This window comes from Manis pentadactyla, chromosome 5 (genome assembly GCF_030020395.1).
Source record: "Manis pentadactyla isolate mManPen7 chromosome 5, mManPen7.hap1, whole genome shotgun sequence".
Taxonomy (NCBI): Eukaryota; Metazoa; Chordata; class Mammalia; order Pholidota; family Manidae; genus Manis; species Manis pentadactyla.
The window spans coordinates 55,749,866-55,772,538 of record NC_080023.1 but is presented as its reverse complement, the minus strand read 5'-3'; the positions used below and the strand labels follow the sequence as shown (position 1 = coordinate 55,772,538).

Genomic DNA, 22,673 nt, shown 5'->3' with positions numbered 1-22,673 from the left:
TTAAGAGATTTTGCTTGTATTCACCACTTGATTTCTGGTTTGCCTAAATAGCATTTGACTCTATAGTCAGTGCTCAATATTTGTTGAACGAATGAACTATCTTAACCTGAAAATTTTTCTATTTAAAAGAGGAGTGGAGTATATCACAGGAGCTATTTACATACAAAAACATTGTGTGCAAATTAGCTGACTCAATTTGTGTGAAATTAAGGGAAGAATGGCTTTAAATTAGGCCTTGGAATGTAGTTAACTAACACTCTCTTGGCTTAAAGTGTTTAAAAATGATGAGTACTGGTCAGAGATTTAAGTGCTTGAAATAAATTTTGTTAATGATTTGTGATATAATGGAGTCTTGTGAGATGTCTTTGTTGGTTAGTTTGCTACTTATAAAATGCTCCTTAGGTATTTCCTGAAGATAACAGGCTGTGTGAAACACTCTCACCTTCTTTGAAGAAATATATTTTTATCATAAGGTTTTGGTCTTGTTTCTTTGGCATGTCGAAAGTATATCAGAAATATGTGGTATACAATATTGCCAAAACTAGTTGTTGGAATGCACCAGGCAAGGCCCTGGAAAGAATGAAAACTAGGCTAAGACAAAGTCTCTGCTCTCAAGTTTCTTAAAATCTAATAGGGGTCTTCAACTTCCTGAAAAATTCAATCAAAAAGCAGTTAGGTGGAGCCATCCTTGGTAGGGCTCCCTATGGTTGGGAAACTACAAGGGGCCCAGAGCAGTGTGCAGGAGCCTGAATGAAGTCAGGAGAGTGGCCCAACTCAGGATGTTACAGTGTGAGTGGTGTAAAGAGTGGGTCATGAGATTTTTGCCAATGTTTTTTTCTAAGAGTTTTGTGGTTTCATGACTTATATTGAGGTCTTTGATCCATTTCGAATTTACTTTTGTGTATGGGGTTAGACACTGATCTAGTTTCATTCTCTTACAAGTAGCTGTCCAGTTTTGCCAACACCATCTGTTGAAGAGACTGTCATTTCCCCATTGTATGTCCATGGCTCCTTTATCGTATATTAATTGGCCATATATGTTTGGGTTAATGTCTGGAGTCTCTATTCTGTTCCACTGGTCTGTGGCTCTGTTCTTGTGCCAGTACCAAATTGTCTTGATTACTATGGCTTTGTAGTAGAGCTTGAAGTTGGGGAGTGAGATCCCCCCAACTTTATTCTTCTTTCTCAGGATTGCTTTGGCTATTTGGGGTCTTTGGCATTTCCATATGAATTTTTGAACTATTTGTTCCAGTTCATTGAAGAATGCTGTTGGTAATTTGATAGGGATTGCATCGAATCTGTATATTGCTTTGGGCAGGATGGCCATTTTGACGATATTAATTCTTCCTAGCCAAGAGCATGGGATGAAGTTTCCATTCTTTAGTGACCTCTTTAATTTCTCTTAAGAGTGTCTTGTAGTTTTCAGGGTATAGGTCTTTTACTTCCTTGGTTGGGTTTATTCCTAGGTATTTTATTCTTTTTGATGCTATTGTGAATGGAATTGTTTTCCTGATTTCTCTTTCTATTAGTTCATTGGTAGTGTAGAGGAAAGCTACAGATTTCTGTGTGTTAATTTTGTATCCTGCAACTTTGCTGAATTCCGATATTAGTTCTAGTAGTTTTGGAGTGGAGTCTTTAGGGTTTTTTATGTACAATATCATGTCATCTTCAAATAGTGACAGTTTAACTTCTTCTTTACCAATCTGGATTCCTTGTATTTCTTTGTTTTGTCTAATTGTCGTGGCTAGGACCTCCAGTACTATGTTAAATAACAGTGGGGAGAGTGGGCAGCCCTGTCTTTTTCACGATCTCAGAGGAAAAGCTTTCAACCTCTCGCTGTTCAGAATGATTTTAGATGTGGGTTTATCATATATGGCCTTTATAATGTTGAGGCACTTGCCCTCTATGCCCATTTTGTTGAGAGTTTTTATCATGAATGGATGTTGAATTTTGTCGAATGCTTTTTCAGCATCTATGGAGATGATCATGTGGTTTTTGTCCTTCTTTTTGTTGATGTGGTGGATGCTGTTGATGGATTTTCAAATGTTGTACCATCCTTGCATCCCTGGGATGAATCCCACTTGGTCATGGTGTATGATCCTCTTGATGTATTTTTGAATTTGGTTTGCTAATATTTTGTTGAGTATTTTTGCATCTACGTTCATCAAGGATATTGGTCTGTAGTTTTCTTTTTGGGGGAGTCTTTGCCTGGTTTTGGTATTAGGGTGATGTTGGCTTCATAGAATGAGTTTGGGAGTATTCCCTCCACTTCTATTTTTTAGAAAACTTTAAGGAGAATGGGTATTATGTCTCCTCTGTATGTCTGATAAAATTCTGAGGTAAATCCATCTGCCCCGGGGGTTTTGTTCTTGGGTAGTTTTTTGATTACCGCCTCAATTTCGTTGCTGATAATTGGTGTGTTTAGATTTTCTGTTTCTTTCTGGTTCAGTCTTGGAAGGTTGTATTTTTCTAGGAAGTTGTTCATTTCTCCTAGGTTTTCCAGCTTGTTAGCATATAGGTTTTCATAGTACTCTCTAATAATTCTTTGTATTTCTGTGGGGTCTGTCATGATTTTTCCTTTCTCGTTTCTGATTCTGTTAATGTGTGTTGACTCTCTTTTTCTTTTAATAAGTCTGGCTAGAGGGTTATCTATTTTGTATATTTTCTCGAAGAATCAGCTCTTGGTTTCATTGATTTTTTTCTATTGTTTTATTCTTCTCAATTTTATTTATTTCCTCTCTGATCTTTATTATGTCCCTCCATCTGCTGACCCTAGGCCTCATTTGTTCTTCTTTTTCCAATTTCGATAATTGTGACATTAGGCTATTCATTTGGGATTGTTCTTCCTTCTTTAAATATGCCTGGATTGCTATATACTTTCCTCTTAAGACTGCTTTTGCTGTATCCCACAGTAGTTGGGGCTTTGTGTTGTTGTTGTCATTTGTTTCCCTGTAGTGCTGGTTCTCCATTTAATTTGGTCGTTGATCCATTGATTATTTAGGAGCATGTTGTTAAGCCTCCATGTGTTTGTGAGCCTTTTTGCTTTCTTTTTACAATTTATTTCTAGTTTTATACCTTTGTGGTCTGAAAAGTTGGTCGGTTGGATTTCAATCTTTTTGAATTTACTGAGGCTCTTTTTGTGGCCTAGTGTGTGGTCTATTCTGGAGAATGTTCCATGTGCACTTGAGAAGAATGTGTATCCTGTTGCTTTTGGATGTAGAGTTCTATAGGTGTCTATTAGGTCCATCTGTTCTAGTGTGTTGTTCAGTGCCTCTGTGTCCTTACTTATTTTCTGTCTGATGGATCTGTCCTTTGGAGTAAGTGGTGTGTTAAAGTCTCCCAAAATGAATGCATTGCATTCTATTTCCTCCTTTAATTCTGTTAGTATTTGTTTCACATATATTGGTGCTCCTGTATTGGGTGCATATATGTTTATAATGGTTATATCCTCTTGTTGGACTGAACCCTTTATCATTATATAACGTCCTTCTTTATCTCTTGTTACTTTCTTTATTTTGAAGTCTATTTTGTCTGATACCAGTATTGCAACACCTGCTTTTTTCTCTCTGTTGTTTGCATGAAATATCTTTTTCCATCCCTTGACTTTTAATTTGTGCATGTCTGGGTTTGAGGTGAGTCTCTTGTAAGCAGCGTATAGATGGGTGTTGCTTTTTATCCATTCTGTTACTCTGTATCTTTTGATTGGTGCATTCAGTCCATTTACATTTAGGGTGATTATTGAAAGATATGTACTTATTGCCATTGCAGGCTTTAGATTCAAGGTTACCAAAGGTTCAAGGTTAGCTTGTTTACTACCTTACTGTCTAACTTAACTTGCTTATTGAGCTATTATAAACACAGTCTGATGATTATTTCTCTCCCTTCTTATTCCTCCTCCTCCATTCTTCGTATGTTGGGTGTTTTGTTCTGTGCTGTTTTTAGGAGTGCTCCCATATAGAGCAGTCCCTCTAAGATACCCTGTAGAGGTGGCTTGTGGGAGGCAAATTCCCTCAACTTTTGCTTGTCTGGGAATTGTTTAATCCCTCCTTCATATTTAAATGATAATCGTGCTGCATACAGTATCCTTGGTTCAAGGCCCTTCTGTTTCAATGCATTACATATATCATGCCATTCTCTTCTGGCCTGTCAGGTTTCTGTTGAGAAGTCTGATGATAGCCTGATGGGTTTTCCTTTGTAGGTGACCTTTTTTCTCTCTCTGGCTGCCTTTAATACTGTGTCCTTGTCCTTGATCTTTGCCGTTTTAATTATTATGTGTCTTGCTGTTGTCCTCTTTGGGTCCTGTCTCTCGGGAGTTCTGTGTGCTTCCTTAGTCTGAGCAACTATTTCCTCCCCCAGTTTGGGGAAGTTCTCAGCAATTATTTATTCAAAGACACTTTCTATCCCTTTTTCTCTCTCTTCTTCTGGTACCCCTATAATGCGGATATTGTTCCTTTTGGATTGGTCACACAGTTCTCTTAATATTGTTTCATTCCTGGAGATCCTTTTATCTCTCTCTATATCAGCTTCTCTGCGTTCCTGTTCTCTGGTTTCTGTTCCATCGTGGCCTCTTGCATCTTATCCATTCTGCTTATAAATCCTTCCAGAGTTTGTTTCAGTTCTGTGATCTCCCTCCAGACGTCTGTAATCTCCCTTCGGACGTCATCCCTTAGCTCTTGCTTATTTCTCTGCAGCTCTGTCAGCATGTTTATGATTTTTATTTTGAATTCTTTTTCAGGAAGTCTGGTTAGGTCTGTCTCTGCAGATCCTCTCTCAGGTGTTGTCTGAACTATCTTGGACTGGACTAAATGTTTTTGCATTTTCATGGTGCTAGCAGTGGCTGTAGGCAGGTTGCGGGTGTGTCATCTGGGAGAAGAAAGTCCTTTCCTGCTTGCTGGGGATGCCTTGCCCTTCTCTGCTGCCTGTGTCTGTTATCTGTACTGCTGGAGCAGCCACCGGGTTAATCCCCTAAGCTACTGTGGGCAGGGTCTCCGTCAGAGCAGCACAGAGCCCTGCAGGGAGTTGCAGGCACGCCCGGTGTGCTCCTCTGTGATAGCGGCACCCCTGCTGGGCTGCTGTGTGCCAGCAGTGGCCTTTGGGTCTGGCCCGGGCGGCTGTGCGTTGGGCTGGGATTCTGGTTGGCTGCTGGGAGCGTGCCTGCTCCCTCTGGCTCTGCTGCAGGTGTGTGCGGGACTCTCCCACGCGGATCTCTTTTGTACTCCTCTGGCTCCACTGCCACCGGTGTGCACGAGCCACACCCGGGCTGTTTGGTTGCCACCGCTGCAGGTTCACACAGGCCTCTCCTGGTCCCCTCTGGCACCATAGGCGCACTCAATCCGCTCCCAGTCCCTTCCTGCGCCGCCACCCCCGGCACGCGCTGCCACTCTCCCGCTACTGGGCTGGTGTGTCGGGGTCTGCACCAGTTGGAGGAACGACTGGCAGGCTGCTTAGTGTCGTGAGGAGCTTCAGAGCTGTGCTGCCTCCCCGGGGTTTAGGGCACCTATGGTTCCCCGGGATTCCCAGCTGCTAGCTAAGTGTGCCGGGATGACTTCGTCTAGCTATGGGGTCCCTGTCTCTTTAAGACTTGCAGAAAGCACTCGCTTTTCTTTTGTCTCAGGGGCGCCGGTTGCAGAGACCTGCCCACAGGTTTTGCTTTTCCGTTTCTCTAATATCCAGCACCCCGTGCACCTTGTGTCTGCTCTCCGGGTGCGGATTTCTAGAGCTGATTGTTTAGCAGTCCTGGGCTTTCACTTCCTCACCATTCTGACTCCTTTCCTCCCGCTGGGTTCTGGGGTGGGGGAGCGTTCAGGTTCCGCCTGGCTGCAGCTTGTATCTTACCCCTTTTGTGTGATGTTGAGTTCTCACAGATGTAGATGTATCCTGGCTGTTGTACTGCATCCACTGGTGTCTCTTTTAGGAATAGTTGTATTTATTGTATTTTCATAAATATATATGTTTTGGGTAGGAGACTTCTTCTGAACTACTCACGCCGCCATCTTCCTGTGATCTTGGACCGTGTATTTCTTAAGAGTGTATCTCTTCCCTTTCTCTTGTTTTGTCTGGAATAACTTTTCATCAGAAGTTGAACTTGCTGATTTTTGGGTCTTTGTCTTATTCTTTCTCCCATTTTCATTTCCTCTTTGTCCTTTGTTCTTTTCTGTGTCCCCTGCCCCCCACCCCACCACTTCCAATATCCACAGGTTTTTCATGATTATTACATTTTTTATTTTAGGCAATCGTGTTTTTCATTAAGAGTTTTTCTTTCTCTTTGTTCAGTGTTTATAGTATACCATTTTTGTTTTATAAGTCCAGTATTATCTCAGATCTCTCTTGAAGGTACTAAATTTTTAGAATTTTCTCTTTTTTTTGGAAGTTTTCTGTATCATCCCTGATACTCATCTCCTCTTGGGCCTTTTACTTTTCCATTTTTAAAAATTATATCTTGATTTTTTTCCTTCTCTTAATATGTTTTTAAATGTCTGGTGTGATCCATAGAGATGCTGGTGATTTTTAAGACTGAAACAATAGAATATTGTTTTTGAGCTCTTTATTTAATGGGAATAGAGGAAGTGGGGACCTACTGTTCTATAGGTTTTTCTTTCAATTGCTCTTTTTTTATTCCCTTTATTACTCTTTTCCTCTTTCAGAACTAAAGTTTTCTAGTTCTGCATAGTTACAACTTTCTCCTGGTCAGATCAGCTTCACTCCTTATGAAGGACAGTATCCTCTGAGCTTACTTTAGGCTGCTGTTGTTTTTATTCTTTTTTACCAGTTGTTATCACACTTCATTTGCTTTTCATCTTCCAGAAATTTATTACATTTGTTTGTCCACTGATAGGCCTCTCTTCCATTTTCTTTTTCATTGTTGTTTCATGCCATTTTTTGTTCTTTACTGTTATTTAGAGGGATCTCCCTGCAGGGAAAGGAGATAAGTAAGTGCTGTTAGTCAACCAACTTGAATTATGGGAAACCCAGATAGTTAGGGTTTTGACGATGAAAAAGGTGTGGGGGGAGGTAGAGGAAGAAGATAGAATAAATCCCAGGGTGAGGAAATAATAAAATCAAAGGTTTGGAAACAGTAGATACAAGGCAAGTTCTCTTTCACTTGATCTAGAATAATTCTTTATATGTATAGGCAATTAGCAAATACTTCATAAATGAGTAAATGAATAATTTAAATTTTTATCAAATTAATGATTTACTTTTCTTTCAGGATCATCTCAAAAATGACTACAGGAGAAGATTTTGCCGGCCTTCCAGGTGTTTATATACTTAAGCTTATAAAATTATTTTCATTTCCATCTCCAGAAAGTGGAATTTTTAAGTGAAGAAAGGAAAAACTATTACCTCTGACTAGAATAATGGTTTCTGTGCCCACTAAGAGTAGTCATCTTAGTTTTTTTATATTAACAGAAATATTAATGCAAAAAGTGTAATGACTTAGTGGCAGTGAGAAAAAATATTCCCCTAATAAATGATAGACCAGGAAGAGGCGATTTCAGTTCTGACTAACAGCCATGGTGAAAGCACTCTGTAGAATGAATTGAATGGTAATGCTAGAAAGATGCAACTTATTTGGTGGTGCTAGAAGAAACAGTGGATGTGTTTATAAAAGGGGAATAGAAGGATATTTGTGGTGTTGGAACTGTTGAATATCTTGAGTACAGTGATATCAAAACATATAGATGTGATATATTTCATAGAGCTAAATATACACAAAAGTAAATACACAAACGAATACATGTAGAACTGGAAACATCTGAATAAGATTGATAGATTGTATCAATATTAGTGTCCTGGTTGTGATAGTATACTATAGTTTTGCAAAACATTTCCATTGGGGAAAATGAGATAAAATGAATAAGGGATCTCTTCTGTTTTATTTTTTTGCAACTATGTGAATCTATAGTATGTGAATCTATAGTTACCTCAATACAATTTTTAAATATAAATTTTATACTGATTTGTAAGTTGCTGTTAAGGTTAATGCCATTAAATCAAAAGTACATTTGAGAACTTGTAGTGAAGACTGTTTGGAGGTATTAGGATTTATGACCATAGAGTCTTTATTAAAGAAGCATTTCAGGACTGATTGAATTTGTTCAGAAAAATTTATGTTTCTTATTTATGTACAGCAGTAGTCTAAAACAGTTTTAGAGTGGCTATTCAATCAAGGAATTTAATTGTTAGTGTATCAAGTGACATGCTACTCTGTTTACTTATCTGAGATCATTGGGACTCTTGAGTACTTGTTTTTTCTTCAGATAGTCAAGGTGGTATTTTTCCCATTAAGTAAATTAACATTTTTTAAATAAGGTGATACAGAATTTTCGAAGTACATGACAACTCAAGTAGCAAGTATCTTCTGGAAATGATAGGTTAACATTTTCCTTATTTCCCTCTTATTAGGACACCTAACATTAGTACAAAACAAGGCCAGAACATACTGGAAATTTTACAAGACTGTTTTGAAGAAAAAAGTAAGTCTTAATTTCTAGATGGACTTTGAGGGTTGGGATGGATGAAAATATAAATTTTTCATATTCATTAGTATCAAATTCAGCAAATATGTTCTAGCATTTAAATATGAAATATTTTCCCAGGAATTTTCATTTCTAGATGGACTTTGAGGGTTGGGATGGATGAAAATATAAATTTTTCATGTTCATTAGTATCAAATTCAGCAAATATGTTCTAACATTTAAATGTGAAGTATTTTCCCAGGAATTTTGAGTACATTTACAACCTTCATGTACTTTCTGGTACACTGAGGATAATACTGGCAAAAAATTTGTCATTCCTTTAGTTCACACTAGATTCCTATAGTCTCAAAGTCTGTAAGTAATTTTCATACCCAAGAGAAAATATTTCATGTAATGGGAATAAATGTGCAGGATTCTTGGGATCACTGGAGCTTGAGATAATGTTTGGTGATTTGCACCCCTTTCTAAAGGAATGGTGAATTTGGCAAAAACTTTTTGAAGTGCTGGTCAGCATCAGATGTTATTGGAAAAAGAATAGACCAACTAAAGAAATGAACAGGGGTAGTGGAGAAGTATCTCTTCTATATAAACTCTGAAAGAAGAGTTGGTACATATTTCTTCTTGTTTGTCTTTATTAATTCCTGATGTCTTCTAGGAACATTTGAATAATGATCAGATGTCTCTATTCATTTAAGCTAATTGTGTTTAAAAAGTCAGCAGACTTCTTCACATGTCATGTAGAACTTATTTTAACTGTACCCAAAAGATTTTATATTACATACCATTTAAAAAATTTTTGCTTTTTTAGGTCTTGCCGATGATTATTGCACAAATTCTACAAAGTCAGTGCTATATTCAACACCTAAAATAAAAGACATGTCTATTCAGTCACCAAGCAAAGAGGTAAGTAAAAAAGGAGAACTAGTACAGGTGTAAAATTTTAATGAATGAAACAATACACATTATAGTTAGGTACATTTTAATTAAGTTGTCTTATTCTTAAAGTGGAGTCATATATTCCCACTGATCTTTCTATAACATTTGGAAGTATTTTGTGAAAAATTTGATTTGTTTGATTTGTTTGAAATTGGAGGGCTGGGATTAGAATTTGCAAGTTATAATAATCATTTTTCACTTTTAAAATAATACTTAAATTAGGCTTTTAGGAAAGAGGGTAATTATTGAATAATCCAGCCTCACACATTTGGTTATTTTGTGAAAACTGAAGGCAACCTACTATTATATAGGAGAATCAATCTTTTATTGATTATATATCCTAAAAGGGTAGCAAACTTCCCAATAGAGTTTTTGAAGCTAATGAGAAAAAGTTATTCAAAAACACAATACTAATTGGAGAGAAAAATCATGTATTACTAGAAATAACATTCTAGAAACTTGTATAAACAAATAATTAAACATATAGCCTTTTCCAAGGAATGAAGACAGATCACTTTCTTTCGGAATTGAGAGACCTTTAATGTCATAAATTATAGATAGAGATTTCTATCAGTACAGATTTCTTAAAAGTTAAGTCAGCTTTCCTGGGATAAACTTGACTTGGTCAAAAAGTATTAACTGTTTTGATGATGTTTGCTAATCTTTAAGATCTTTGCGTCTGTGCTCATGACCAATACTATCTTTTTTTCCTCAAAATGTTCTAAAGGCCTTTGGTATCAAGTTTATTCTGAAAGTCTACTTCTAGGTAGGATGTAACAAGATATAGTAGGCCAGCGCTCCTGCTGTAACAGCTAATTAAAAAAAGGAGTAAAATGGAAACCAATCATATTTTTAGAGACATGGGTTACTGTGGAAGCAATAAGGGCTAGGTGAACTAAAATTTCAAAGAGATAATCCCCAGAAGATGAGGTGACATTTGTTAATTTTCTTCCCTGGGAGTATTTGCTAATATTAGGCAAAAACATAGGGTGTCTGCTGTTGGAAAGCAGAGATTTTCTCAGCTGTGCAGGGATGGCATGACAAATTGGAATCCAGAGGTTCCCCAGAAGGATAGCGCTTGTGTAAGTTTTGGGTTGGTTCAGAGCTCTGAGCCAGAAAGGTGAATGAAATACATAGTCTACTATGCTAAGACAGTCCTGCTGTCCTTCTGCAGGAAAGGGGCCCATCACAAACAGGCACATGACATATTTTGAAGCAGTCTTGGGCAAGAGGCCAAAAAAAGTAAAGCAGAGGCTGCCAAAGGGCTAAACTGAATTATCTCATAATCTTTAAGGGCTAAGGAGACTCATCAGGTTGTCAGTTAACACAGGAGAGCTCATTTTTAAAGAACAGGGTGGACTAAAGGTGGAATGAATCTTACTAAAATTTCATCTTGGACTGACCCAGCTCAATTCTTGAGAGAATGAGGATCTGATTGTTTCAATTCAATCTGCCTAAAAGGAGAAAAGAAGAACCTGCTTTATAGAAAGATATTAATGGGAGCCTCTACTTTTTTTTAAATTCATGCTTTTTGTTTTGAGATAATTATAGATTTCAAGCAGCTATAATAGAGTGCAAGACCATTATCATTTACCTAGTTTTCTCTAAAGGTAATCTTGCTAAAGTGTAGTACAGTATCACAACCAGGATATTGACATTGACGCAGAGCAGTTCCATCACTGCAGGATCCCGTTTGTCCTTTTATAGTAACACTTTTCTTTTGCCCTCACCCCCTTCTCAATCCTGACACCTCTAATCTAGTCTCCATTTCTTCAATATAGTTATTTTAAGAGTGTTGTTTAAATGGACTCAAACAGTATATAATTTTTTGTAATTGGCTTTTTCACTTAGGATAATCTTTAGAGATTCATTCATTTAAGTTTTTGTGTCAGTAATTATTTCTTTCTTTGCTGGGTGGTATTTCATGGTATAGATGTGCTGCAGTTTGTTGAACCATTTTCTTGTCTCTAAGTTTTCTCTTGATTTAATTCTTAGTTTTTCCATTTGTTGATTTTCTGTGCATCTATGATTAATTTATTAGCAGTTTCTGTGACAAAATTATAAGTGTCTTCTCAGTGTATTTAGACACACCAAGTAATTTATTATTTTCAGACTTTTTTCTTGGAGACATTTTTCCTTAGATCTTTCTACTCTTTGATTTTTGTTCCTGTCCATCCTTAGTCCCATCACATAGGTGTTGCCATGTGATTTCCCTTTATTATCCAGGGAAGTCCCCTCTCTTCTCCTGTATTGCAACTCATGTTTCTTGGATCCCAAATCTTCCTTTTCCTTGCTATCTCTTTTTTTTGGTGGGGCTTATTCTTTAGTAGCTTCCTGAGAATTTAAGATCTTAAATGTTTGAAAATACTATGATAGAAAACCTTCCTGATCGGTAATTAGGATGGGTACAGAATTCTAGTGTAGAAATTATTTTCCCTCAGATTTTTAAGAACATGCTCTATTTTAGCTTCTTGTGGTGTTATTAAAAATAACATTCTGATTCCTTGATCCTTTGTATGTGACTGCTTTTTTCATCTTTGGGAGCTTTTGTGATTTTGTCATCTGTCTTTAGTGATCTGAAATTTCATGATACTTCTTGATGTTAGGTTCCTCTAAGGCTCATTTCCGTGTACACTAGAGCCTTTTGTCAAATGTCCAGTATCCTTAGCTTTCTCCACATGTTTAAGAGTGGGAAACTAAAAGTGATTGCAAGCTTTTTTGCAAAGTAAAATTTGTACATTGGTAGATTTCATTGTGGTATGATCTGTCTTGATCTGTCTGGGCCATGTCACTGATGTCAGTGTTAATATCTGCAGATTCGTTTTTGTGGCTTTCTTTTACTGACAAATATTTTGTTCTGCTTGGCAGTCTGAGTCAGAATACAGATATTCTTAGCCAGATGGGGCAAAGGAGAAGGTGCAGTTTGAATACTTCCACTTCATGTCCCTCTTTTTAATGTATTGCTCTTACCTTCAGCTTTGTCTCATGCTACTTTGTTCAGTCTCTTTGATTCTGAAACTCCAGAGAGTAAACATCTAATCTTTTGTTAGGGTTCGAAGAAGAGGGGCTCTGTGACTCTTACTACTTCTTGTAGATACTTCTAATAACTTCTTCTGGTGTAAGCCTCAGCTGGGCCCCCTCTTTTAGAGGTGCCTTGTACCTCTAATTACTGATCTATGGTTTCTCCATAAACATAAACTTGTCTTCTTCTGGGCTTTCTCCGTCACTAGCATGTTGATGCATGTTGGTATTCTTTCTGGCTAATTTGTTGCTTTGAGAAATGATCTCCTCTCCAATTAAAAAAATTGTAGATATCTTTCATCTGCTTTTTCTTTTTATCCTTCTGGGATACATTTAAAAAAAATCCTTTATCAGGTTTCAAGAGGGAGCAGAGTGTAATGAAAACTTGGTTTTGTTCTTTATGTGATTGAGTTTTGTAGTGTATCCACTGAACAGCAGTGCAGTGGCTCCATTATTTACATATTTCCTATTGGTAAAGTTTTAGACTACTTCCATCTATTCATTATCACAGTCATGTAGTGAACATCTATTTGTTCATGCCTCCTTGTGCACGTGTTATAATTGAATTTCTCTAGGATATGCACATTTGAAGTGAAATTGTTAAATATTGTCAAATTTTTCTGCAAAATGGTTTACCAGTTTTCTTTCCTACCCACAGTGTATGGATGAGTTTCCTTTTTCTAGGCTTTTAAAATTTATGACTTGATACATTTCAGATTTACAAAACAGAATATGTGTAAATATAAGGTATTAAAAATAATGTAAAAAAACCCACCATATATACCTGTCCCTCAGTGCAAGAAATACCAGTACCTTTGAAGCATTTCTGTGCTCCCTTCTAATCCTATTCTTCTGCCTCTCCTCCTTGCACCAAGGTAACCAGTATATTGAATTCCATGTTCTTCATTCCCATCCTTTACTTTATAGTTTTACCATGTAGGTGTGTGCTGATATTTGTGTCAGCACTTCTTCACTGCTTATGACAGGTCCCACTACTGTCCACTTGCTGGATCTGTCACTAAAAGGACTCATGATACTCATCATGTAGTTGTTCTCATGACTGAGGTTTGTTACAGCCATATAGTCAGGATGCACAGCTAGATCAGTGGAGGAAAAAGATACATCAGGCAGAATCTGGAGGAGTCCATGTCAGGTTTCCTATGCTTCCCAGAGGGGTCACACAAGAGTGTGCCCTTGTTGCCTCTAGCAGTCAAGTGCAGTAAGATGTGTAGTTTTTTGGTCCAAAGAAGCCTTTTGAGACTTGGCCCATTCTTATTAGGGGCTGGTTACATAGGCACCCTCCACCCACAAAATTCTTAAATTCTCTGAAGGAAAAAAGAAGTAGGTATGCACTATAAATCACATTGTTTCTACAAATAGTCTAGGAAGGCAGGCATAGCAGGCACAACCTTTTTAGCTGGTGGCAGAGGAGACATTCTGAAAACAAGTCCCCAGATGCCAACTAAGTGCTAACCTTGTAAGCAGGCTCTTTAAGTAACAGGCCTGCTACAGTACCTCTTCATGCATAGAGTGGATCTCTGAATATTATTTATGTATTGTTTTACATGTTTTTGCATCTGTTTTGAACTTTACTTAAATGGGGTTATTATATACTTATGCAGCTTCCTTTTGTTTGGGTTAACAATCATTTATAAAATAACAATTATAGCACTTAAAACAACCATTTATTCATGTTGCTGTAGTTACTCATTTCACTGTTGTATATATGATATATGACTATACCCTTATTTGTTTATTTATTTATTTATTAATATTCTGCCAAATAGGTTTTAGCTCTTCAGAGCAGCACTGTTTCTAGGACAGGTTATATGAAATTTCAACTTGACTAGATAATGCCAAATTCTTTTCCAAAGTAATTATTTATGTATACAACTCTAGCAGCCGGTCTAGATTTATAAAAATGTTCATTTTTCCAATTTAAAAACAAATGGGTTTAATCAGGATTTGTAATGTAATAGAGTAGATCTAATGTTGTATCTCTTTTAGGCTCAGTGCCAGAAATCACATCCAAAATCAGTTCCAGTTTCTTCAAGGAAAAAAGAAGCCTCTCTGCAGTTCATTGTAGAACCACATGAAGCTATTGACAAGTCAGGTGGGTGGCATCCCCATGGGTGTTATTTGCCTAGATACAGTGTAAATGTTAGGAATGCTGAAGGTCGTACATGTGTTGGCTTGAGAGAGAAGGCAAGGGTCAGCCTAGGCAGAAGTGTGATGTGGATGAAGTTGTTTGTGATTCCCTCTCAATTCCATGGGTTGGGGGAGGGAGGGAGGGAGGGAGAGAGAGAGAGAGAGAGAGAGAGAGAGAGGTGTGTGTGTGTGTTCAAGCATGAATAATAAGTTTTATTTGATTTACCTTTTTTTTTAGAAAAATAAATATTATCTCACAGTTTCTGTAGGTCACGAATTCAGAAGCAGCTTAGTTAGAATGGTTCTGTCTTGAAATCTCTCATGAGGTGGTAGTAAAGATTTTGGCCAGGGTTGCATCCATCTAAAGGCTCATCTGGTGCTAAGGATATTATTACCAAGGTGAGTCCCTCATGTGGGGCTAGTTGCTGGCAGGAAATCTTAATTCATTGCCACGTGGACCTCTCCATGGTCTTCTTGAACATCTTTTTTTCCCCTTGATGTTTAATTGACATATTTTATTAATTTCAGATATACAACATAATGATTCAGTATTTGTATATGGTTGGTGTTCTTCTCTTTTCTGTTGTTCCATTTCCTTTAGTTAATATATATATATATATATAAAATATAGTATTTTATTACATTATATATATATATATATATATATAAAACTTCAATTTTATTCAACTACATTTTTCAAATTAGAAAAAGTTTTTCATTTAAGGTAAGAGTCAAGAATTTAAAAGAAAAAAACTACTAATCATTATTCCTATCATCCTGTGGAAGTAACCTTTGAATCCTTTCATACCTTCATTTGTGCTCCTAAATGAAAAATGTAAGTGGGTGTGCGCATACTTCACTGTCAGAAGAGGCTTGTGCAGTTTTCTTTTATACCAGTAAATAGGATTCCCAAACCTATGTAGAGGGCAATTTTTGGACACCAGCTGGGTGTCCCAAGAATTCAACTCAATTCTGACACTGTCTACTTCGGATAGTATTGTCTTCTATAGGCCTCTGTCCTGTAAGACTCCCTTAGCCTCCATTTCAGACTCCAGTCTTAAGCTCCTGGCTATTGCCTATGCTTCTATCCAACCCTCAATAGATTGGAAGTTTTAACAAACTCCTCTTTAGGTTCTATTAATTTGCTAGAGCTGCTCATAAAAATCAGGGAAAGACTTATATTTATCAGTTTATTGAAAGATATGATAAGGATACAATCAACAGCCTGATGAAGAGATGCATGGGGTAAAGTCCTGAACAAAGGACCTTCTGTCCTCCTGTAGCTTGGGGCCTGGCTCACTGACATGTGGCAGTGTTCCGATTCTCCAAGCATGGAATGTCCCCGAAAACGAAAAGGACCAAAAAGCCCTCCACTTGGGTTTTATGGAGGCTTCATAGTCTCCATAGTTATGACTAAGTCATTGGCCACTGGTAACCGATAACAACCTCTATCCCCTCTCTCCTCCTTGAAGGTTGGGGTGGAGGTCAGGTGGGAGTTTGGGACTCAAAATTCCAACCCTCTGATCACATGGTTGGTCTTCCTAGCAACTGGCCCCCACGCTTGGGGTGGCCAGAAGTCACCATTAATAACAAGACACCCATTTTACCTTTATTGCTCTGAAGGGTTTTAGGATGTGTGGATGAAGATGAAATATATCTTAAAAACATATTTTGGTCATCTGAATGACCAAAATAAATATTTCTTATAAATCACATCATAACCAGCATTGTAAGAAAGTACCTTTTACCTGGTAGATTATTTACTATTCTTTTTTTGCCAATTTGATCAGTATTGTCTTATCATTACTTTAGTGTCTTTTTCTATGATACCACTGAATTTGAACCACCTTTTTATAAGTTCATTGCCTATTTGAATTTGCTTTTATCTGATTGTCTATTCATATCCCTCGCCCATTTGTTTTATCTTATTTATGAGAGATCTTTGAATTGAATGTCTGTAATTGTAATTTGTGTGACAGATATTTTTCCAAATGATATGTTGACTCTTACAGATTTTGTTTATAGTTTCTTTAACCATCTAATGGGGAAATTTTTAAATATTACCGACTGTGTGACTTTTATAGCTTTTAAGTTCCTGTTTTGGTTAAAAGATGTATCTTATCCTAATAGTATATATAGTAGCTTTGATTTTCATATTAACATTTTCTTTAAATTTTTAATCCATCTGAAGTGTGTTTTGCTATACAATGTGATGTAATGTTATAATTTCATTTTCTTCCACATGGTCAGTTGTGCTAGGCCATTTTATTAATTACATAATCCATTTTCTTCTGAATATATTACTTTTATCATGTATGAAATCTTACATATCATTTAATACATTTTTAAATTTTGGTCTGTTAGTTTATTCTTAAGGTCAAAACAATATAGTAGTCCTCCTTTATCTTCATGGGATAAATTCCAAGACCCCCAGTGGATGCCTGAAACCATGGATAATACCAAGCCCTATATATTATGTTTTACCTATACATACATACGTATGATAAAGTTTAATTCATAAATTAGGCACAGTAAGAGATTAAAGCAATAACTAATAATAAAATAGAACAAATAATATACTGTAATAAAAGTTATATGAATATGTTCTCTCTCCCAAAATATTTTACTGCATTTTACTCACCCTTTTTCCTCTTCTGATTACATGAGATAATAAAGTGTCTGAACAATGAGATAAAGTGAGATAAATTACATAGACACAGTATTAGGCTATTATTGACCTTCTGATGATTAATGTCAGAAGGAATATCATCTTCTGGACCTCAGTTGACTGTAGGTGTTCAAGATCACAAAAACTGAAACCTTGGATAAGGAGCAACCACTGTACTGTTTTACAAATAATGGTTTTATATTATATGTTGATATACAGGTATTTACCTTTATAATCACTAATTCTCTGCCATTCTCAAACCTTTTTTCTGCCTATGAACTTTCAGTTTTAACCAAACCCCAGTAAAATTTTGTTGGGATTTTAACTTGAATTGCATTTAATTTGTATAGTAATTTTGTGAGAATTCATGTTTTTGTGTTACTTAGGTTTTCTACATACAACATATGTCTTATATGTTTATGTCCTTCAAAAGTCTTAGCCTGAAGGGCATGACAAGAGCATGAAAAGATGATATACAGAATGGGAGAAAATATTTGCATGTGGTGTATCTAGTAATGGATTTATATCAAGAATATACAGTGAATTACTGTAGCTCAATAACAACAAAAATAAGCAATGTAATTTAAAAGTGGGTAATGGACTTGAATAGACATTTGTCCAATTGGCCAATGAATAAATGAAAGATGCACAACATTAGTCATTAGAGAAATGAAAATCAAAACCCCAATGAGATACCACTTTATACATACCAGGATGGCTATTAAAGGAAAAAAAAGGAAAGTAACAAATGTTGATGAGAATGTGGATAAATTAGAACTTCAAGCATTGCTGTTGATGTAAAATGGTGCAGCTACTGTGTAAAACAGTTTAGTGACTCCTCAAAAAATTAGATACAGAATTGCTGTGTGACACAGAAATTCTATCTCTAGGTTTATACCAAAAAAAATTGAAAACAGGGACTCAAATAGATACTTGCACTCCAACATTCATAGTGGCATTATTCATAATACCCCAGAGGTGGAAGCAACCCCAGTGTCTATCCAAATGAATGGATGAAAAACGTGTGATATATAGGTACAGTGACATTCAGCCATAAAAAGGAATGAAGTTCTGATACCTGCTACAATATGAAAGAACCTTCATAACATTATGCCAAGTGATAAGCTTTTCAAGTGTATTCATTCAGCAGTATACATTCTGCTTACCACTACTGCAGCTGCATCCCACAGATTTTGATGTGTTAAGTTTTCTCTTTATTCTTACTTACTTGTATGTTTTTTTAATATCCTTTGAGACTTCCTGTTTAACTCATTGATCCATTGGTTGTTTAATAGCATGTTGTTTAGCCTTCATGTATTTTTTTTTTCAATTTTTCTCTTGTGTTTGATTTCTAGTTTCATACCGTTGTGGTCAGGTAAGATGCTTAATAACAATACCAATCTTTTAAATTTATTGAGACTTGGTTTTTGACCTAACATGTAATCCATCCTGGAGACAGTTCCATGTGCATTTGAAAAGATCGTATATTCTGTTGATTTTGGATGAAATGTTTTATTTATCTTTAAGTCTATCTGATCTAATGTGTCATTCAAAGCCACGGTTTCCTTTGATTTTTTTTTGCCTTAATGAGCTATTCATTGATGTAAGCAAAGAGTTAAAAGTCCCGTACTGTTGTTATATTACTGTTAATTTCTCCTTTTATGTGTGTTGATATTTGCTTTATATACTTAGGTGCTCCCCTGTCAGGTACATAGATATTTACAGTTTATATATCTCCTTGATGGATTGATCCCTTTATCATTATGTAATGCCCTTCTTTGTCTCTTGTATAGTCTTAATTTTGAAATCTATTTGGCCTGATTTAATATTACCACCCCTGCATTTATTTTCACTCCCATTTGCTTGGAGTATCTTTTTCCATCCTTTAACTTTCAGTGTTTGTGTGTCTTTGAGTCTGAAGTGAGTCTCTTATAGGCAGCATAGAGATAGGTTTTGTGTTTTAACTAGTCTCTGTATGACTTTCAGTTGGATTATTTAGTCCATTTTCATTTAAAGTAATCACTGATAAATATGTACTTAATGTGATTTTTAGTTATGAAAACAACTGTTAATCATTTTTTGTAGTTCTTTTCCTTCTTTGCTGTCTTACCTTGTTATTTGATGACTGTCTTTAGTGTTATGGTTTGATTCCTTTTTCTTTATTTTTTGTGTATTTGTCATAGGGCTTTCTTTGGTTTACATTTACCATAGGTTTATATATTTCATCCTATGTATCTAGCCATTTATATTAATAGTCTGTATTAAAAAGCACTACCTTTTATTCCCCTCCTTCATGTTTTATGTATATGATGACATATTTTACATGTTTTTACTTTGTGTATACCTTGATTTATATTTGTGTATATAATGCTTTTGTCTTTTGATCTTCATACTAGCTTAATAAGCGATTGATCTATTACCTTTACTCTATGGCTGCTTTACCAATGAAATTTTTTCTTTTCACAGTTTTCTCACTTCTAGTTATTATTTTTTTTCCACTTAAAGAAGTGGAAACATTTAACATTTATTGTAAGGCTGGAACAGTGGTGATGAATTCCTTAAATTTTTGTTTTCTGGAAAACTATCTTTAATTATGAATGATAACAGTGCTGGGAGCACTCTTGGTTATAGGTTTTTTCTTCTAGCACTTTGAATATATCATGCCTCTCCCTTCTGGCCTATATAAAGTTTCTGTTGAAAAAGCAGTTGATAGCTTTTTGATATTTCCCTTTTATGTAATTATTTGCTTCTCTTTTAATATTCTTTTTTTAATACTTAATTTTTGACATTTAAGTTTTTGGTCTTGGCTTGGACCTTCTTGGGATCACCATGTTTGAGGCTCTCTGTGCATCAGAGATGGACCTGGATACCTCTTTCCTTCCCCAAGTTAGGGAAGTTTTCAGCTATCATTTTTTCAAATTAGGTTTTTTGTTTCTTTCTCTCTTCTCCTTCTGGGACCCCTATAATGTGAATGTTATTACACTTGAAGTTATCATAGAGATCTCTTAACTCCTCATTTAAAAATTTTTTTCCTTTCTGCTGTTCAGCTTTGTTGCTTTCCACTGCCATGTCTTCAAGTTTGTTGATCCATTCTTCTGCATCATCTGATCTTCTGTTGATTCCCTCTAGTATATTTTTCATTTCAGTTCTAGTATTCTTCAGCTCTTATTTTAAAAATATATATATATTGTATGTTCACTGAAATTTGCACTCAGCTTCACTGAAGCTCTTTTCTCTCCAATCCAGTGAGTACCTTTATGACCATTACTTTGTACTCTTTATCAGGTATATTGCTATGTCTGTCTCATTTAGCTCTTTTTCTGACATTTTGTCTTGGTCTTTCATTTGGAACACATTACTCTGCTTCCTCATATTTTGATTCTCCATGTTTGTTTCTGTGTAGGTCAACTGTGTCTTCTGGTCTTAAAATAGTGGCCTTTTGTACTGGGTATTCTGTTGTGCCAGGCACCAGAACCAGGAGCTCCAGGTTTTCTTATGTACCCTACTGTTGTGGCTGGGCTAGGCGTGCTGTGAGTGTGCTCTTGGTCAGGGTTTGCTCCCAGCATTGCTTGATGAAAGGCTCATATGTAACAGCTGTGAGTGGGCTGGTAGGCTGGGTCAACCCTTAGTCTGTCAGCAGTGGTCTGCTGTGACTACTATTGGCAGTGGTGGGCATCATATGCTTCTGGCATAGTAGCCTGAGAGGCCTGGGTGTACCTACTAAAGGCATGCTGGTGGGTGGGTCTAGCTCCTCTCCTCCCCAGGGCTGGAGTCACTCTGGGAAGGTGCTGGCTACTCTGGCTAGGGTTGTCCACTGGGTGTGGCAGGGCAGGAATCACTTGGAGGGGCATCTACTGGGGCAGGTGGTTGAATGGGGCATGTCCACAGGGGAAAGCCAAGGCAGGGCAAGTGGTGCTGGCATGATGGATGGAGAGTAGTCAGTACTGACTCCTGCAAACGTTTGACTAGCTAGGCTGAAGGAGGGCAAGACAAATGTTTTGAGCCAGCATGTCCTCCCCTGGGGAAAGCGATTGCAGATTCCTGCCCCTCTGGCCCATGTACCAAAATTCATCAGTAAATCTCCTTCATGTATAACCCAGTTGCTTTTCAAACTGCTGCTGATTTGTTGGGTCTCAGACCAATTGATAGAGTGTGCCAGCCCTCCAAAAGCAGAGACTTGGCCTTGCACAACCATCTGGCTGTTCCAAGTTAAACCCCACTGATTTTCAAAGCTTCTGAGCTAGGCCCCATTGATTTTCAAAGGTAGATACTATGGGAGTTCATCTTCCTAATGTTGATCCCCAGGGCCATATGGGGCATGGTCCCCTTGCTTTTCTCCTCCATGCCATGCTCCCTCCTGTTAGTTGGTTGCTGTGCTTGAGGGTGGTGGTGGCGGTTTGTATCCTGACCATGTCTCTTCCCACTTTACTCTTCTTGATGTGGCCTTTTTTTTATGTCGTTCGCTGTGGAAGAATTTGTTCTGTCTGTCTAAGGGGAGTTTTCAGAGTGAGTTACATTACATATGGTTGCTGCCTCAGTGTGTCTGTGTGTGGAGATGGTCTCAAGAACGTTCTACTTTGCTATGTTCAGAGAATCCCAGGGAACCTTAAATTAAAACAAAAATTAGGGTCCACTACCCATCTATAAGAAGGGCTACAATCTAAAATACTAGTTCTCTTTTGTAACATCTGTTTCTTTGAGAGTTTCTGTCATCATTTGTTTCAAGAGAATTTACAAGTGATTATTAAAACATTTTATGGAGGAGAGAGGATTAAAGGTGGCACCATGAGAGGTGAGACAGAGGCTTCCTCCTAAAACCGTGTATAATAAGAAAATATAATTAATATGACTAATCCTGAAACAGCAACAGGAAAGAGGGCCGCGCCAAACTACATACACCTGGAGAAAAGAATAACCTCATGGAACAGGGTAAGATACTAAAGCCGTGGCCCGGCGGGACCCAAGAACTTCCCCCAACCCAGCTCACCAGCGGGGGTAAAGAGAAACGGAGAGGGGAGGGAGTGGAGGCATGAGACTGCTGAATACCCAACTCCCGAGATCTGCTCTGGGAGCACAAACCTACATTTCATGGTGCTTGCATGGTACTCTTGTGATTAGGGGGTTGGAAAGCTAATACAGGCAGAATCCCTGGTGAGACTGAGATTCCAGCTGCTTGTGGAAAGCAGGGATCCATATCCAGCTGTTTGGGGAAAAAAGAAAGGCGGGCAGTCTGAGAGACTTCCTAACAGCAAGAGGGCTGCTAAAGGGGCAAGGATTGCACAGAGCTTACTGCTCAGGAGAAAGTACAGGTAGAGAAAATTGTCCGGGTGCACTCTGCCCAGCAGGTTGGGAACTTTCTTGATTTTCAGGCACTCCAGCTCCCTGGCTGGCTACACAGCTCGAAGGACCCCCTCTGTGAT

The 22,673-nt window shown here is 37.3% G+C and overlaps 1 protein-coding gene across 4 annotated transcripts in view; it reads left to right on the top strand.

The window, feature by feature from the left end:
* CENPC (centromere protein C) overlaps positions 1-22,673 on the top strand; it is a 143,224-nt gene that overhangs the window by 2,032 nt on the left and 118,519 nt on the right. For all 4 annotated transcript variants that reach the window (XR_005031314.2, XM_036918157.2, XM_036918155.2 and 1 more), the window contains exons 2-5: positions 7,211-7,257; positions 8,407-8,477; positions 9,289-9,383; positions 14,445-14,550. Coding sequence is in view for 3 of the 4 variants with exons in the window: in XM_036918157.2 (XP_036774052.2) it covers positions 7,211-7,257; positions 8,407-8,477; positions 9,289-9,383; positions 14,445-14,550 (319 nt within the window). In the remaining variant the exon portion in view is untranslated. The remainder of the gene's footprint in view (positions 1-7,210; positions 7,258-8,406; positions 8,478-9,288; positions 9,384-14,444; positions 14,551-22,673) is intronic.